Source organism: Vespa velutina, chromosome 18 (assembly GCF_912470025.1).
Source record: "Vespa velutina chromosome 18, iVesVel2.1, whole genome shotgun sequence".
NCBI classification, from domain to species: domain Eukaryota; kingdom Metazoa; phylum Arthropoda; class Insecta; order Hymenoptera; family Vespidae; genus Vespa; species Vespa velutina.
Window position 1 is genome coordinate 3,614,447 of NC_062205.1, and position 17,592 is coordinate 3,632,038.

The 17,592-nt window shown below is 33.3% G+C and overlaps 6 protein-coding genes across 9 annotated transcripts; all 6 read right to left on the reverse strand.

Annotated features, from left to right (window-relative positions):
- Positions 1-250: 250 nt before the first annotated feature.
- Positions 251-9,841, reverse strand: LOC124955563. Its single transcript, XM_047510151.1, has 17 exons — positions 8,906-9,841; positions 8,705-8,854; positions 8,501-8,611; positions 8,236-8,407; positions 6,818-7,667; positions 6,529-6,628; positions 6,339-6,449; positions 6,057-6,212; positions 5,926-5,980; positions 4,666-5,308; positions 4,455-4,614; positions 4,279-4,298; positions 2,473-3,444; positions 1,035-1,134; positions 861-971; positions 608-763; positions 251-535 (listed from the first exon to the last, which is right to left on the reverse strand). Exons 1-17 carry the CDS (start codon positions 9,716-9,718, stop codon positions 482-484), a joined length of 4,734 nt encoding a protein of 1,577 aa, XP_047366107.1. The 5' UTR covers positions 9,719-9,841; the 3' UTR covers positions 251-481.
- Positions 3,777-5,503, reverse strand: LOC124955329 (odorant receptor 85b-like). The gene is made up of 4 exons (XM_047509616.1): positions 4,666-5,503; positions 4,455-4,554; positions 4,279-4,389; positions 3,777-4,153 (listed from the first exon to the last, which is right to left on the reverse strand). Exons 1-4 carry the CDS (start codon positions 5,442-5,444, stop codon positions 3,947-3,949), a joined length of 1,197 nt encoding a protein of 398 aa, XP_047365572.1. The 5' UTR covers positions 5,445-5,503; the 3' UTR covers positions 3,777-3,946.
- LOC124955332 (putative odorant receptor 92a) lies at positions 8,045-8,967 on the reverse strand. The gene is made up of 4 exons (XM_047509618.1): positions 8,705-8,967; positions 8,501-8,611; positions 8,252-8,407; positions 8,045-8,098 (listed from the first exon to the last, which is right to left on the reverse strand). Exons 1-4 carry the CDS (start codon positions 8,846-8,848, stop codon positions 8,045-8,047), a joined length of 465 nt encoding a protein of 154 aa, XP_047365574.1. The 5' UTR covers positions 8,849-8,967.
- Positions 9,842-10,444: 603 nt separating the features above from the next.
- Positions 10,445-12,654, reverse strand: LOC124955326. The gene is made up of 5 exons (XM_047509613.1): positions 11,647-12,654; positions 11,462-11,561; positions 11,265-11,375; positions 10,814-10,969; positions 10,445-10,734 (listed from the first exon to the last, which is right to left on the reverse strand). Exons 1-5 carry the CDS (start codon positions 12,462-12,464, stop codon positions 10,681-10,683), a joined length of 1,239 nt encoding a protein of 412 aa, XP_047365569.1. The 5' UTR covers positions 12,465-12,654; the 3' UTR covers positions 10,445-10,680.
- On the reverse strand, positions 11,718-14,514 carry LOC124955330 (odorant receptor 4-like). Its single transcript, XM_047509617.1, has 5 exons — positions 13,704-14,514; positions 13,511-13,610; positions 13,316-13,438; positions 13,097-13,252; positions 11,718-11,809 (listed from the first exon to the last, which is right to left on the reverse strand). Exons 1-5 carry the CDS (start codon positions 14,477-14,479, stop codon positions 11,789-11,791), a joined length of 1,176 nt encoding a protein of 391 aa, XP_047365573.1. The 5' UTR covers positions 14,480-14,514; the 3' UTR covers positions 11,718-11,788.
- Positions 14,515-14,965: 451 nt separating this feature from the next.
- LOC124955328 (odorant receptor 22c-like) lies at positions 14,966-17,590 on the reverse strand. Of its 4 annotated transcripts, XR_007102841.1 has the most exons (7): positions 16,426-17,590; positions 16,186-16,285; positions 15,972-16,082; positions 15,650-15,805; positions 15,450-15,569; positions 15,346-15,356; positions 14,966-15,257 (listed from the first exon to the last, which is right to left on the reverse strand). XR_007102841.1 is itself a non-coding variant. In XM_047509615.1 (5 exons), the coding sequence occupies exons 1-5, from the start codon at positions 17,220-17,222 to the stop codon at positions 15,516-15,518; spliced, it is 1,218 nt and encodes a 405-aa protein (XP_047365571.1). In that variant the 5' UTR covers positions 17,223-17,590; the 3' UTR covers positions 14,966-15,515. The 4 variants fall into 4 exon arrangements, 1 of the variants encoding a protein (XP_047365571.1); XR_007102839.1 differs by having other exon boundaries at positions 14,966-15,356; XR_007102840.1 differs by having other exon boundaries at positions 14,966-15,356; positions 15,426-15,569.
- Positions 17,591-17,592: the final 2 nt, after the last annotated feature.

Below are 17,592 nucleotides of genomic sequence, written 5' to 3' on the forward strand. Positions count from 1 at the left end.
CGATTATCGATCGATAGTTAATAGATGTCTATGAAGAAAAAATATTCTTAGATTACCATTTTGTCGGAGCAGAAACGTGTCAACTTTACGCGCAACCGTACGGCGCACGAGGGCGGAGTCTTAAGACGATTCAACGAATGGACTAACCAGATCTTTCATTATTAATGATACTACAGTCAGAGAATAAAAGAACCGCCTTCCAATGGTGAGAATTTCAATGCTAAATTATTGGTTAGATAATACATTGAAATTTATTATAAATAACAATACAATTGGATAATTTTAATTAGTTACATTCATTTAACTCGATGTCTGTATTGTAAAAGTTATATTCCAAAAAGTAAATTTACCTGTTTCGTATTACGCAACAGTTTCATATTCTTAATAAATTTCATCTGTTATTTATCGTAAAATAAATGCAAATTTAATTAATTACATATGCTTATGAGAAAAACTAATTTGATTGTTCGATATCTTCAATTTAATCTGTAATCGTCCGAATTAAGTTAAGATAAATGAGGGACGTCTTAAGCACCTGAAGTTCATAGATTGATAAAATATTTAGTTATTTTTTCGTTAAAAGAAATAACATTCAAATGTTACTTACGCTACCAAATGTAAAAAGAGATAACTCAAATAATTTTCCAGCAGTAATCTTAGGTGGATAATTCGAGATTGCTATCAATAAGATTAGGCCGAGGCCAATATTTTTTGGTAAACAATACCACTCGACGTTATATGATGCAGCTCCGACTTTTTTACACTGTCATAAAATTTACAAGCATAGTTCGATATGAAGAATTTTCGGCAGATCATTTAACCTTTAATTGTTAGTAACAAACGATAAAGAAAAAACGAACCTGATCAACTAGCAATTCACCGATATAGCAAAATATAAATATATTAAAAGTGAAAGAAATTAACAAGATGAAATACGTCAAAGTTGCAATTGGATCGTTATTTTCCCATTCCTAAAAGCATAAGCTCTTTAAATATATCTTTAATAACGGTACTGTCGCCCTCTTGATGTTTACCGTCATACAATAATACTCGAGCAAGCATATGATCAATGTGGATGCTACCAATTCCAGTAAGCATACTTCACGCAGCACTTTTTCAACTTGTACGGAAAATCTGCAAAAATCGTTCGTCTCTGTGGACGTGACGAAACGTTTTAATCGTATAAAAAGGGGAAAATAAAAGGAGAACGATTTTCTATTAATTGACAAATAGCAAAATGCGTGGACTAACGAGATATGAGTCTATGAAATATTGATAATGATATAATCCAAATGCATAGATAAAAAGACAGCATTTTTCCCGTTAAAATGGTACTTGTTTCAAGTCTCTACGACTTTTCGTTGCGGAGATATCGCCTTCGAAAGATTTCATTCATTATTCATAACATACGTGCGTAGTACTACGATAGTACTACAGTAGTACTACTAATAGTACTATTAAATGAATTACTACAGCTGTTAATCTTCAATGAATTTACGTAGGTTAGTACGCATTCCAAGAAATTATGTAGGTCAGTGGGTCATCCTAAATATAATTATTTATGTTGTCATATCTCTGGAACTAATAATCGTAGAGATTTGAAAAAAGTACCGTTGTAAAGGGCAATTTTTTTACTATTTTTTCATCTTATTGTTATAAACAATTTGTCATAAACAATTTATTATAAATAATTTTGAAAAATAATTTCTTATAAATTGACAATAAATGATCTTTGTACGTATGGATACATACATGTGTATGTATTTATTTAATAATTTTTTACAATAAATTTGTTATAAACAATTTGTTATAAACAATTTGTTATACATAATTTTATGTAGGAATTTTTTATAGTTTGACAAAATGGATCTATGTCTATATATGTACATATAAAAATAAATTATTTAACAATTTGTTATAAACAATTTGTTATAAACAATTTCGAGAAGCGATTTTTTATAACTCATTAACAAATCATCTTTGTAGATATACATATATACATGTATATGTATATACTTAATAATTTTTTATAAACAATTTGTTATAAACAATGTTGGCAAATTAATTTTTTATGAACTGACAACAAATGATTCGTGCAATTTTATATATATATAAATGTTTAATTATATCTTATAAACAATTTATTATATACTATTTGTTATAAACAATTTGTTATAAATAATTTGTTATAAACAATTTTACTAAATAATTTTTTATAAGTTGACGTCAAAATCTTACCAACGTAAAGATATTTAAAAATACATTTATTTAATAATTTATTAATAAATTTTTATAAACAAATTCTTATAGCGAAACGATCAATGATCCATTCAAATTTTTCAGAGACACATTATTTTGACAATGAAAGATTATGGTGATCAAGGTAAAATTGATAAAGTTAAAGAAAAAAAAAAAAAAAAAAAAATGGATTAACTTTAGAATTCAAAAGAGAAACTCAAGAACCAGATTTACCTTAAGGTTTTGACGTGATCTCGAACAATGATGACCAGACGATCGTTTAGTTCAATGTTATTGCTGTCCTTACCTTCGACGAGATCGCTCAATCTTGTCATGATTATCTGTACTTGGCCGCAAGCATGTGTAACAAATGTAGCTGCCAAACTACAGGCAGCCGTTGTTATGCTATACATGACCATGGCGCACAAGCAATGAAGGAAGAAGATGATCTCGTAAGTTGGACTAGCCTGTACGTCGAAATACCTGTTGTATCCTGGATAGGTAAGCACCCTTACTGTAAGAGTTTCATTGATCTTCTTGCTCGAGGAGAGCGTCATGACCGTATGATAAGACATGCCACCGCTGAAAAGAAAAAGGGCGCAGAGAACAGTGAGATTACGACCGAGCGTAGCATATTCCATCATGATCGTTCGATGATTCCGATCGCGCACCAGCTTCCAATCGTTTTCGACGTGCGCGATGCAACGTCCAATGGCCTCGCCTTTCAATCCAAGATAGCAATACTTAATGGTTGAGGTTAAACAAAAGCCAACTGGCCCAAAAAGCTTCAGTTTGGCATTTACGTCGTGCTCGTAAAATAGCGTGTAAAAACCGGCCGGTAGTAGAACGAAACAAATCGTAAAGAAACACATGATCGCTAATACGGCAGAAAGGATTTTTTCTGTAATCGATACGTCTTTGTAAACCATTGGCCAAAGTCCGATTGGCTTTAACACGAAACGACAGAGTTGTATCGCGTAATTCTTGTTATTTTCCTCCAACATTGTTCCAATACGTTTAGAAAAATTATTCACTGACACCTCAGTCCTATGATCGATAGGACACAGTTGAACACAGTTCAAGAGCGTGAGCTTGACTGAACGTAAACATGAGCGCGGGAGTTTGTTCACGTCAATTTGATTGCATGAGGATGATGCGAAGGAATAGGAATAATTCGATTTAAAGGGATGCGCAAGCGCGTCCACTCTTCGATGATTCGCGCGATATTATGAGTGAGTTAGTCTATCGAGCGTATACTATACGTTTGTGTGTGTGTGTGTGTGTTTGTGTGATAAAACTTTTCTTCCAAAGGTCTTCTAATAAGAATAGACATATAAGGAATATGGAGGATAGATGAACTTTTTTCGATCAGTTTCATTCGTTTAATTCAATGTTTAGATGTTAAAACTATTTTTATATCATTAATAAATAGGTAAGTTGTACTTTTTTTTCTCTATCACGTAAGATCGTCTTGTAACAATATCTCTATTATATTACTTCATATTAATTATAAATTTTGATTTATAATTTATCGTAGAATTAATACAAACTTGATGAATATTATGTAAAAAATAATCTATGGGAGAGAATCGTATGTCTGTTTGATATCTTTCATTTAATCTGTAATCGTTCGAATCAAGTTGAGATAAACGACAGACGTTTTAAGTACCTAAAGTTCATCGTGGGATAAAAAATAAGATACCTATCTTCAAGATACGTATGTATTTTCTATTAAAAGCAATGACGTCCGAATACTTACACTGCCAAATGTAAAAAGAGATAGTTCAAATAATTTTCCAGCTGTAATTTTTGGTGGTCTATTCGAAATCGCTATTAATAAGATCAAACCAAAGCTAAGGTTTTTTGGTAGACGATACCATTCGATGTTATATGACGCAGCTCCGACTTTTCTACACTGTCGCAATATTTAACGAGCGTAATTTCATTAAAAAAAAGTAATATTCGAAAGGCCGTCTAATGCTTAGTAATTAATAGATCTACAAACGATAGAAGGATCTAAAAAAACGTGCGAGTATATACCTGATCGACCAATAGTTCTCCTATATAGCAAAATATGAATATATTAAAAGTGAAAGAAACCAATAGAATGAAATATGTCATAGTTGCGATCCGATCGTTATTTTCCCATTCCTAAAATCACAGAATTTTTTTAATATTGTTTACAATTGGTATATAATTCCCTTAATAATATTTACCGTAATACAATAATACTCCAGTAAACAAATGATCAAGGTAGATGCTATTAATTCTAACAAGTTTACGACGCATAAGACCTTTTCGACTTCCGCGGAAAATCTGCAATAATCGTTCGTTTCGTCCGTCGACACGTTTGTTACATTCTCATTAATATGAGTGCTAAGAGAAAAAAGAGAATACGTGCAACGTTAAAAGAAGATTCTGATTTACCTTAATGTTTTTACATGATCTCGGATAATGATAGCCATACGATCGTTAAGTTTGATGTCACCGCTCTCTTTACCTTCAACGAGATCATTCAATCTAATCATGATAATTTGTATTTGGCCACAAGCATGAGTGACGAAAATAGCTGCCAAACTACAGGCAGCCGTCGTTATGCCATGCATCACCATAGCGCACACGCAATGCAGAAAAAAGACGATCTCGTAAGTTGGACTAGCTTGCACGTCGAAGTATCTGTCATATCCTGGATAGGTGAGCGCCTTTATTGTGAGAGTTTCATTGATCTTCTTGGTCATGGACAACGTCATGACCGTATGATAGGATATACCACCGCTATAAAGAAAAAGGGCGCAGAGAATAGTTAGATTACGACCGACGGTAGCATATTTCCTCATGATCGTTCGATGATTCCGATCGAGCACCGTCTCCCAATCATTTTCGACGTGCGCGATACAACGCCCAATGGCTTCACCTTTTAGCCCAAGGTAACAGTATTTGATAGTCGAGGTCAAACAGAAACCGATTGGTCCAAAAAGCTTTAATTTGTTATTTATATTGTGCTCGTAAAAGAGCGTATAGAGACCGGCCGGTATCAGGACAAAGCAAACGCTAGAGAAACTCGTGACAGCTAAAATAGCAGAAATGATTCTTTCCGTATGTGATACACGTCTATAGATCATTGGCCAAAGTCCGATCGGCTTTAACACATAACGACAGGGTTTTATCGCGTAACCCTTGCCGTCTTCCTCCAATTTCATATCCATCCGTTTGAAAAAAAACTATTCGTTGACAGGTCGGTTCAACGATCGATTGGACGCAGGACAGAACGATTCGAGAGTGTAAGCACGACTGAGAGTGAGTTTGAATGCATGAGATAGACACGCACGTGAGGATGATGCGAAGGAATAGATAGGAATATATAGTTTCATTTAAACAAACGCGCAAGCGCGTCCACCCTTCGCGCCACATCTTCAGCGTAATTTATTCGATCGCTAATGTGACGTGCGCGCAAAAGAAAAAATATTAAATAAGAAGACATTGTGGAAGATTTCAGTATAGTTTTTTTTTTTTTTTGTAGTGCGTGCATTTGTCTCATGCTTTCAAGATTGTAAAATAAGAAGAAAGAAGAAATAATCTTTTTAATTATTTTACATTTTACCAAAGTGGAAGGCTAAATGTTTCTATAGTTTTTATATTAGTCGTCTTACTTCTTGTACCATGAAAATGTTTATGATATAGATATGTTTTCTTTTGTGATCGTTCGAAGTACGTTTAGATAAACGAAGGAGGTGTTTAGAACCTATAAAATATTTGTATTATGATTTGTATTATGAACCTATAAATATTGTTATACTGAGAGAATCTATAATACGTACTTTACCGAATGTATATAACGAGAGTTCGAATATTTTGCCGGCCGTAATTTTTGGAGGATATTGAGATATCATTGTTATCAAAAGAAAATCGAGGGCTTTCTTTTTGGACAGATAATACCATCTATTATTGTAGCAAGCTTGGGCAACTTGACTGCACTAAATATTGTCTTATATATAAGTTATATTATAATATTTTCTGAAATTGTTAATTAAACTATCTATAAAGCTCTACAATGAAAGTACAAGAAGCAATATCTATATAGCAGTGTAATAATTAGATACCTGCTCGACGAGAAGTTCTCCTATATAACAAAAGATAAAAATGTTGAAACTCAAAGAAACGAACAAAATAAAATATATGGAAATCGCAATTCCGTCGCTATTTTCCCATTCCTGAAAAGAAAATATTTGGATTGGCCAAAAATTATTAGAAATAAAATCTTCATTATTTAATATTACATCAAATATTTACCGTTATGCAATGATATTCTAATAAGCATGTGGTAAGCGAGGATACAACTAGCTCGATTAAGCATATTTCACGTAAGACCCTTTCAATGATTTTTGCAAACCTACAAGAAAATTATACTTTCAAAATATACTTACAATGCATTAAACTTAATTTCCTTTTTAGATACGATCGTGGTATTATACGTCGTATAAGAAGAAGATTTCATTTCCATGGTAGTTTAAAGGAACATTTTTTTTTGTTTTTTTTTTTTACTTTAACAAATAAATAAATCATCGAGTAAAGATAATACCTTAATACGTTAACATGTTCCCGGATGATCGTAGCAAGACGATAACTGATGTACTTGTAATTGTCGGAGGTATCATCGACGAGATCATTGATACGCGACATCACTATTTCGATCCGAGCACAGACATGAGTGACAAATACCGCAGCGAGGCTGCATGACGCCGTAGTAATGTTATACATAATGACGGCCGTAAAACAATGAATGGATAAGACGATCTCGTAAGCTGGACTCGTTTGATAATCGAAAAATATATCGTATCCATTATATATCAATGTTTTGACTGTCACGTTCCCGACGAAATGATGTCCAGCGATAAACGGCATGATCGTGTGAAAAGATATACCGCCGACGTAAAGAAAGATTGCACTGAGTTTGGTAAGTCTTCGACTGAGGATCGCATATTTCAACATGATAATACGATCTTTTTTTTCTCGTACGGCCTTCCAATCATTTTCCACGTATTCTATGCAAATCCTGAAGTCGTGTCTATGCCAAACAAAGTAGAAATACTTTATGGCCGAAGAGAAGCAAAAAATGGTTGGACCGATATTTTTCATTAATATATTAATATCATTCTCAAACACCAATATATTAATCGTCGAGGGTATCAGGATGAAGCACATTAGGACAAAACATGTTACGAGAAAAATAAACGATAGAAATTTTTCCGTTTTTGATACCTGTCCTTTTAATAAAGGCCAAATACCGATTGGTGTTAGAACCAAACGAGGAAATCGCATTATATAACGTTTGTCGCTTTCGTAATACGCGTTCTCCCTGATATCCTTCTCTATGAACGTCATTGAGTAAGATGCATCGTGCATGATGCTTGGATATACACAAACACCGACTGACGAGCAGGTATCGTACGATATTCCACGAGGCTCTTTGACGAGACAGCACGCGCAAGCGCGCACGAGCGAACACATGCGTGAGTATGACTTCTTTCATTGCATTTGCGCGTATTCTCATAGTATATAATCCTGGATGTTAGTACGCGTACGTAAAAAGGTCAGAACGAGCAATCGATGATATTTTCTCTTTCTTTATTTCTTTACTCTTCGAGGAAGGAAGCGATAGTTTTTCTATTCTATTATGGGATATCCATGGTTGTTATATAAAGATAAAGAAAAAGTAAGTATCTATGTTATTCGTCTTATTAGTCTTAGATATTGACAAATTCGATATACATTTTTTACGTTTAATTATATACAAAATATTCTCAATTCATTCTGCTACTGCTTGGATTAAGTTCAGATATACGACCGACGATTTTAGGACCTGGAATTTTTGTTTCTTTGTTCTTCCTTTTTTTTTTACCAATGAAAAATTGTTTCAGAACAGGCGAAGAAAAAGTTTTTTTTTTTTTTTTTTTTTTTTTTTTTTTTTTTTTTTTTTTTCATAGAAATATCTATTACAAATAGGAATACTCACACGACCGAAAGTCGCGAATGACAACTCGAATATCTTCCCAGCGGTTATTTTTGGTGGATAATTCGCTATCGCTATCAATAAAACAAGGTCTAAACCTTTATTTGCAGTCAGACGATACCATTCGATGTTATAAGAGGCTGCACCAATTTTTCTGCACTGTTAGCGTTCAAGCTTAATGAACGATCGAAAGAACCTAAAGTTTTCATTCGGAAATGAAAATATAGAGAAATAAGAAAATGCAAGGAGTACCTGATTAACGAGCAGCTCACCGATGTAGCAAAAGATAAAAATATTAAAAGTGAAAGAAACTAGGAGGATAAAGTACGTGAGAATGGCAATAGCGTCGTTATTAGTCCATTCCTAAAAATCAGAAACCTATGAGAATATTCATTGACAATGCGAAGACATTATCGTTACAATTATTAATATTAATAATATTTTGAAATTAATTACCGTCATGCAATAATATTGAAGTAGACATATAATTAAGGTGGAGGCAACTAATTCCATTAAACACACTTCACGTAGAACTTTATCGACTTGTTCTGAAAATCTAGAAATATTTACCTTACCTGCATGTTGTACGATCAGAGACATTGTATTCTAGAAAGAATTTTCATTCCAGATTGTTAGACCATCAAGTTACCTAAGCACCTTGACATGATCCTGAATAATCACTGCAAGACGATCCGCTAATAATGTATTTTTGCTTCTTTTACCATCGATGAGATCGTCCAATCGAGATATAATAATTTGCACTTGACCGCAAACATGGCTGACAAAGGTAGCCGCCAAGCTACAGGTCGCCGTAGTTATATTGTACGTTATCAAGGCGTATATGCAGTGTGTAATAAAAATGATCTCGTAAGTTGGACTAGCTTGCGATTCAAAAAAGTGATCATATCCCGGATAAGTTAGAGGTCTGATCGTATGATTCTCATCGATTCTTTTGCGCGAGAACAACGGCATAATCGTATGATAGGACATGCCACCACTGTAGAGAAAACTGGCGCAAAGAATGGTAAGATTGCGACCTACCGTAGCGTGCTTGATCATGATCTTTCGATAATCTTCGTCTCCTATATGCCTCCAATCTTTCTCCATGTAGATGATGCAACGACCAATGGCTTTTCCTTTTATACCAAGGTAACAATATTTTATCGTTGACGTGAGACAAAAGCCAACAGGCCCGAAAAGTTTCAATTTAACGTTTATATTCTTCTCGTAGATCAATGTATGGAGACCGGACGGTATGAGGACAAAGCATAAACAGGAAACGCAAGCGAAACCGAGAACGATCGAAATAATTATTTCCCTTTTCGTTACACCATCGTATATCAACGGCCAGATACCAATCGGTTTGAGAACCCAACGACAGAATTGCAGAGCGTATCGAATATCTTTCTGATAATTTTTATTTCCTATTCCTGTATTATTGTCTCGACGATCGTTCAATCGATCGTGCATTATGACAGTTTGCGCGCACGAGACCTACTGAAGACTTTACCGGAAGGATACTTGTGCTCCCAAAGCTTCGATACGCGCAAGCGCGAATGCACTTCGGCGTTCTACGTTTTGATTCAACACCGTAACAAGGATTGTGTGTGCGAGAGGGATAATCGTACAACTGGGTATAAGTAAGGATATATGAAAAGAACTTTTCACTGTGACATGGAGTGGAAAGTAGAGCCTACTTGAATGATAATGATCGTGGATAAGTTTCGAGAAATTACTCGATGAACGAGTAAACGTATTTGTATGTGGAGATATATATATATATATATATATATATATATACACATGTATATATTTTGTATAAGTATTTTTTCCTTCTTTTTTTTTTCAGATCTGTTTATGAGAATTATCGAAAAGTGATGATATACTAGTAGGTATTGATCGGAAGTATTATAATTGTAAGATACTATCTAAAATGATGGACCTACCCTTTGTGTCTCATATGCGAGCCGATAATATTTGAAATATGATTTATTTAATATCTATAGGTAAAAACAGACTTTACAACATCGACGAGAGTAAAATATTTATTGATTAAAGCAATGTCTCTGAGAAGCTGTAAGAGTTTCATAGGATTTGCGTAAACGTGTGAGTACTATATATATATATGTAAGTAAGCATTCAAATTATTAACATGCAATTAATACATTCATACAAAGAAAAGTTGATTACCTGCTCTATTAGTTCTTAAATAAGAAACTATTATAGATGAAAAATATAAGAAATATGACAAATGATTCAGTTCGAAAAAAATTTCCACTGATACCGTCATGAGTAAATAATGCAATTCATTCATGACCATTCAGGATTTTTTATTAATTGATTTTGTCTGTTTTACCATATAGATACTGTGAAATATATCTGATCGATTTTCATAGTTTTATTTAATTTTAATTAAATTTGTAGATATTTTTTTACGATGTAATGGCACGAAGCATATTCAAGTAACCGACCGAAGTTTTGATAACCTATGGCACATGTATTTACGTAGATATAATTCTTTTTTCTGATAATCCAATTTGAACAAAGAAAAAATTGGGTACTCACATCGCTGAAACTTTTTAGAGATAATTCGATGAACTTTCCAGCAGTAAGTCTGCTCGATGATAACGACATCGAAATTATTAGAATGAGACTAAGAGCTTTCTTTCCTTTAAGTTGATACCAATTGATCATGTAAGTCGATTCTGCCATTTTCTTGCACTATTATACGATTATGTTCGCACGTTACATTAAAGTATTTACATTTAACGTTTAAGCTACTTTTCACATTGCAAAAAAAAATGCTAGTCGTATTAATGATTTCTAATATTCAAATAACTTTCTACCTATGCGCTAAAATATGAATTTCAAATTTGCATACTTATACAACTACATATGTGTATTTATTTAATATTTATTTTATGAAATGATATAGGTGAAAGAAATTTTAATTAAATATAGCTCATGCATATAGATGGTGCATTATTATTTTTATTTAGTAATCATTTAATCGTACCTCATGCGTAAGTAGTTCACCAATATAACAAATGATAAATATATTAAACACAAAGGATGTGAGGAGTGTGACATAGGCAAGCATATTAATCGTGCTGATGTGATTCCAACCCTGAAACGATAAATTCAAAATACTATATATTCAAAAGCGAATAGAAGAAATGTAAAAGAAATAAGAAGAAAGTGAAATCTATTTACCCTAATCATGTAATATCCAACCATACACATATTCAAAGTACACGCGAAGATCTCTACGAGAGAAATTTCATTCATAGAATTTTCCGTATATGTGATGAAACTGGAAGAACGCAAGATCACTTGTATGACGGTCACTCATAGCATCGGTGTAAAGTTCTAGACTTGGTATAAAAGAAACAATGTACTTCAATACTCGCACGTGTTTTTTAACGATGTCTCTTAATCGATCATCTATAGTATCATTTTCATCGCTATGCCCGTTTACAAGATGATTTAGCCAGTGCATTAAGATTTTCAGTTGTCCACAGGCATGAAGAGAGCAAATGGCTACCAGACTGCAGGAACCCACTGTGATAGCACTCATGATGAAACCACAAATGCATTGTATTAAAAGAATTAACTCGTTGGCCGGAGTTTGACGAGTATCGATGATAACTTTTGAAACGGGGTAGGCTAATGGTCTGAACGTCAAGTTACCTATTACCATTTTCGGTGAATTTAAGGGGACTATTACACGATATAGAAATAAAGCGCCGAATCCAAAAGACGCGGAAATTCCAACGATACGTCGACCAATATGAGCATTTTCAAGCATAATCCGTCGATCTTCCTGACGCCTAACCCCTTTCCAATCGATCTCTATGTGATCCAAGCAATGTTTAATTTCACTTTCATGAAATATCAGTAACCAATATTTTATCAAGGTAGCAGTGGTGAATGTGACCGGACCAATTTTATTTAGCTTCGCCTGAATATCCTGTACGTCCAGGAGTATGTAAAGAACTGTACCGATTAAAAGGAAACTTATTAACGATGTATGTAGCACGTTTAAAAATCGAGAAAGAAGTATCTCAAGCAAGCTCGTATTTTTGTTTCTGGGCCAGGTACCAGTTGCCTTCAAGAGCCAACGATTTAATTCGATATTATAATTTATATCTTTCTGATGATTCGGATTCGATATCGACAAAGAATTATCAACGACAAGATCCTTTTTACCTGGCATCTTTGAAGATCGATTCTTGACTGACAACCCCTCGACAATACATTTCCGAGTATGAAGTTTTAGCGCGTGCGTTATCTTTCTTTACACGAGAGGGGAGAAATTATAGGTAAGGATATATGTAATACGGCTTTTTATGTGTTGACTGATTCTACGTTCGCGCAGGAAATTATGAAATAGACCGATCAATTTTACCGTAGTTATTCAACTTTATTGTGTTGGTACGCTACGATAGAATATTATGATGTATTTTTTTCTGGATTTGATATCATTCAGGAACATTCTTTAGAACATTTCCTAAAGATTCGATGCAGATTATTTTTGAATATTCAATAATGAGAAATAGTTATTGAATATAAATAAAATTGAATAAGAAAGAAACTTGAAGAAGTAACGCCTTAATGATCTACTAGTTTTGTGCCAATAGTTATAATGTTATATAATATTATATATTACAGAAATATAATGTAAAGTGAGTTTCAATTTTTTAAGTGTGCAATTCTTTTAGGAAGTCAACGTACGAAGCATATTCAAATACGCAAATGATGTCTTTACCATCTGTAATACATGTATTATGTGTGGTCTTGCGATGATAATTTTGCAAAAGTAATAAAAAAATACGTGATTATACGCACGTCACCGAAACTGCTGATCGATAATTCGACGAATTTTCCAGCGGTTAATCTGTTTGACGATGAAGACATAGCGATAATTAATAAGAGACTGAGGCCTTTTCGTCCTTTAAGTCGATACCAATCGATCATGTAGGCTTCCTTAGCTACCTTTTTGCACTGCGATATATAAATGTCGATATTAATGTATAATTTCATCTTTAAATTGGAATAAAATCATACCTCTTCGGCGAGTATTTCACCGACGTAACAAAATATAAATATATTGTATCCGAAAGATAATATTAAGGTTGTATAAGTAATGTTTTGCATTGAACATATGCTATGATTGCCATTTTGCCATCCCTATAACATAGATGATCTCTCATTTATGGTGCAATAATAGAAATATGTAAATAGACAATGTAAAAAGCGTACCATGATTAAATAATATTCAAGCATGCACATGTTTATCGTACATCCTAATACTTCTACGAGAGAAATATTTTGCAAAAATTGTTGTATAAATGAAATGAAACTGAAAGAAAATATACGGGATATTTCATTCGATTGATTAATTTGCGATACGAAAAAGAAAATATCGTAGAACAAAGAAATTTTTTTTCAGTACCTTAATATTCGTACGTGTCGTTTAACTATGTTGCCCAATCTTTCCTCGGCATCGTTAGTTTCGTTGGGTCGTTTTGTTACGAGATAATTTAACCAGGACATTAAAATTTTCAGTTGACTACAGGCATGCATAGTGGATACGGTAAGCATGCTGCAAGATCCAACCGTAATTGCGCTCATGATGAGACCGGCCAAACATTGCAAACAGATCATAATTTCGTTCATCGGACTTTGACGAGTATCCATGACGAACTTGGAAATGGGATATGCTAATGGCCTAAAGGACAAATTACCTACAACGATTCTTGGTGAGACCAATGGTATTGTCAGTCGATAAATGATTACACCCCCGAAGGCGAAAGTCGCCGAAATAAGAATAAGACGACGATTAAAATCTGCCCAATCGAGCATGATTTGTCGTTCCTTGTTACATCTTGCATTTTTCCAATCGATTTCCATGTAGTTCAAACAGTATCGTATATCTTTCTCATGCACTATTAATAAACAATATTTCGTTAAGGTCATTATGCAAAAAGTAAGCGAACCGATTTTATTTAATCTGACATGTATGTCTTGCACGTCTATGATAAGATAAAGACTCATCGAGATAAAAAAAAACCCGATAAAGGAGATACATAGCGCGTTAACAATTCGTGAAATAATGATTTCTATCCATGAAGTTTCCACGGATTTTGGCCAAATACCTATTGGCTTAAGTAACCAACGATTTAATTTAGTTGCGTATCTAATGTCCTCTTTGTAATTCGGATTGAACATTGTTTAAGACAACTCAATAAGACTTCATTACGAATTATTCTCGCTATAGACCGATATGTACTGAAAGCTCCTTCCTCTGCTAACATTTAATGATTTGCAAAACTATTCGCAGCGCATGCGCGCCATCGAGATAGCATTTCTTAAAGAAACGAAGACTCGATCTGCTACTATTCGTCCATATGCACATACCACAACAGTTGTTCTATTGTAGATTATTGAAAAGATTTTTAAAATAGCTTCCGTTCCTAACGTGAAATTTGTAAGAATTCTATTTATAATGAGGACAACTGGATAATTATACGTCATTTGTTGATTAAATTAAATAACAACGCTCATATACATAGATATATCTTTATTTTTACGAATTAGTAAACAAATCACGCTTCTTGAGGATTTATGAATAATAAAAGTTATATGTCTCCAGGACTACTTAAAGGATATCAAACTATGTTAAGGACATCAAAAGATTTCCCTCCTTAAAGTCGATATCAATTATGTAAGTTGTCTCTACAATTTTCTTCTATTCTAATAATTCATTTTATATAATAATGCTTTATATAATAATAAAAAAGTTATCGTGTGAATAGTTCGTCAGGAAATAGTAAAAATACGAATATAGTATGTTAAAAAAAAAAAAGAAACGTATTAATTAATAAAGTAAATATTTTATTTAATCATGCTCTTTACTAATTTATAATAATAAATATTTACGTGACATCATATGCATATATCTATTAGTATTTATAATAAATGTCACTTTTGATCATAATAGGAAATCCTAAAAGAACGAGTGAAATTTTTATACTTTTTCATACGAAAGATTTTCGACAAGTACGTTTATTTTATTCGCCTTTTAGTAAGCTCACCTGCATCATAACTAAAAAAATTTGCCATTTTATATTATTGAATTATCCGACTATTGCCTAATATATATTCTAATTCTTACGATTAATTACTATGAGGCTCGTACTATTGTTCTACGATGTCGATGACTGCACTACGTGTGTTTTTCATTTTTTAGATTTTTATCAATCTTTTACGTAGTCACTGTTCGGAGCATGTTCAAATATGCAAAGGATGCCTTGATAACCTGTACGAATTCATATTTTTTATATTTTTATGATATTTAATAGATCGAAAATGTGCAAACTATTGTTCATTTTAACTCACATCACCGAAACTACTAATAGATAATTCGACGAATTTTCCAGCGGTTAATTTTATCGAAGACGACGACATGGCAATTATTAAAAGAAGAGCGAGACTTTTTTTTCCTCTTAGTCTATACCAGTCGATCATATAAGTTGCTTCGGCTACTCTATTGCACTATTAAAATGATATTAAATAATTTAACGATGCTTTTTCAACTGTTATACAGGATCTACATATCATATATATATATATATATATATATATATATATATATATATATATATATATATATATATACGTATGTATGTATGTATGTATGTATGTATGTATATAATTGTACCTCTTCGCCGAGAATTTCACCTATATAACAAAATATAAATATATTGAATGCAAAAGAGATAATCAATGCGATATAAGTCATATCGGAGACCATGTCTCCTTTATCCCAATCCTGTAAGAATGAATGCAAGGTAACTATTTTTGAGATTTCAAAGATTCGAAGAGCAAAAGAGTTGGGGAACGATTTAAAACGTAATAATCGTCTACGAGCATACCGCAATAAGATTATATCCAAGCAAGCATATGTTTAATGTACATCCTAATACTTCGACGAGAGAAATTTCCTGTAATAGATCTTCGGTAAACGTAACGAAACTGGAAGAAGATATAATGATCTACAGACATTAATGTTGCTAATGACTACTTTTTTAACGGCATAGTAAAGACAAAACGTCTTAATATAATCGTATTTTTTATCACTTTAATCGAGAGATATTATGAAAGAAATATTTTACCTGAGAATTCGTACGTGTTGTTGAACGATGTCGGTCAATCGATCATTAACGCTATTATTTTCTTCCGGTTGACCATCCACGAGATTGTTCAAATAGGCCATCATGACCTTTAATTGTCCACAGGCGTGTAAAGCAAATACAGCGGCCAAACTGCAAGCACCCACAGTGACAGCGTTCATGACGAAACCACAAAGACATTCTAATGGTATCATCAATTCGTTCGCTGGACTTTGACGAGCATCGACGAAGATCCTGGAGATGGGACAGGCCAGTGGTTTAAACGTATAGTTGCCTATGACTACTTTGGCCGATGTTAAAGGTAACACTACTTGATAAAAGAATACACCGCTGTACGTAAATATCGCGGATACTATCACGATACGACGACCAAAAAGTGCACTATCGATCATAATCTGTCGATCATTTTCACTTTTAACATTTTTCCAATCGGTCTCCATATGACTTACGCAACGATTTATATCTTTCTCATGTATTATAAATAACCAATATTTTGCGAGTACCATCAGACAAAAGCTTATAGGACCGATCGTTTTTAATTTCATTTCTATGTCCTTCACATCTATAATAATATAGAGAGATGCGGATAATATAAGAAAGCTGATAAGAGAAGTGCATAGTACGTTCAAGAAACGATACAAGATTATTTCCATCCAGGATGCATTGATCGATGCAGGCCAAACACCGATTTGTTTCAAAAGCCAGCGATTCAATTCTGTACTATAATCTAGGTCTTTCTTATAGTTTCTATTTTTTACAGATGTCAATGTGTTGACCATCGTGTTCGAAGAAAGATTACTACTGAAAGTTGTCGTTCAATTTCCTAACGTGCGTTTGTCGAGTGGTATAACAGCGCATGCGCCACGCAAGGGGCGGTACAATATTCCAGGTGGTAAGCGCAAGTAGATGTACTTGTCCCACTTGTTTATAAGGCAAGGATAACTTGTACTGGTGCTAAAAGAAGTGCTTCTATATTGCCAAAAATCAGATATTCATTCGTAAGTTTTTCCTACATTGATCAACATACATACGTTATGTGGAAAAAAAAAGGAATAATTTAACGATAATTATGTATATTTCATAAATAATATCTTATTGATAATTTTTTAGCAAATGGCTTTAAAATTTTCTTTGATAATAATCGTTCGT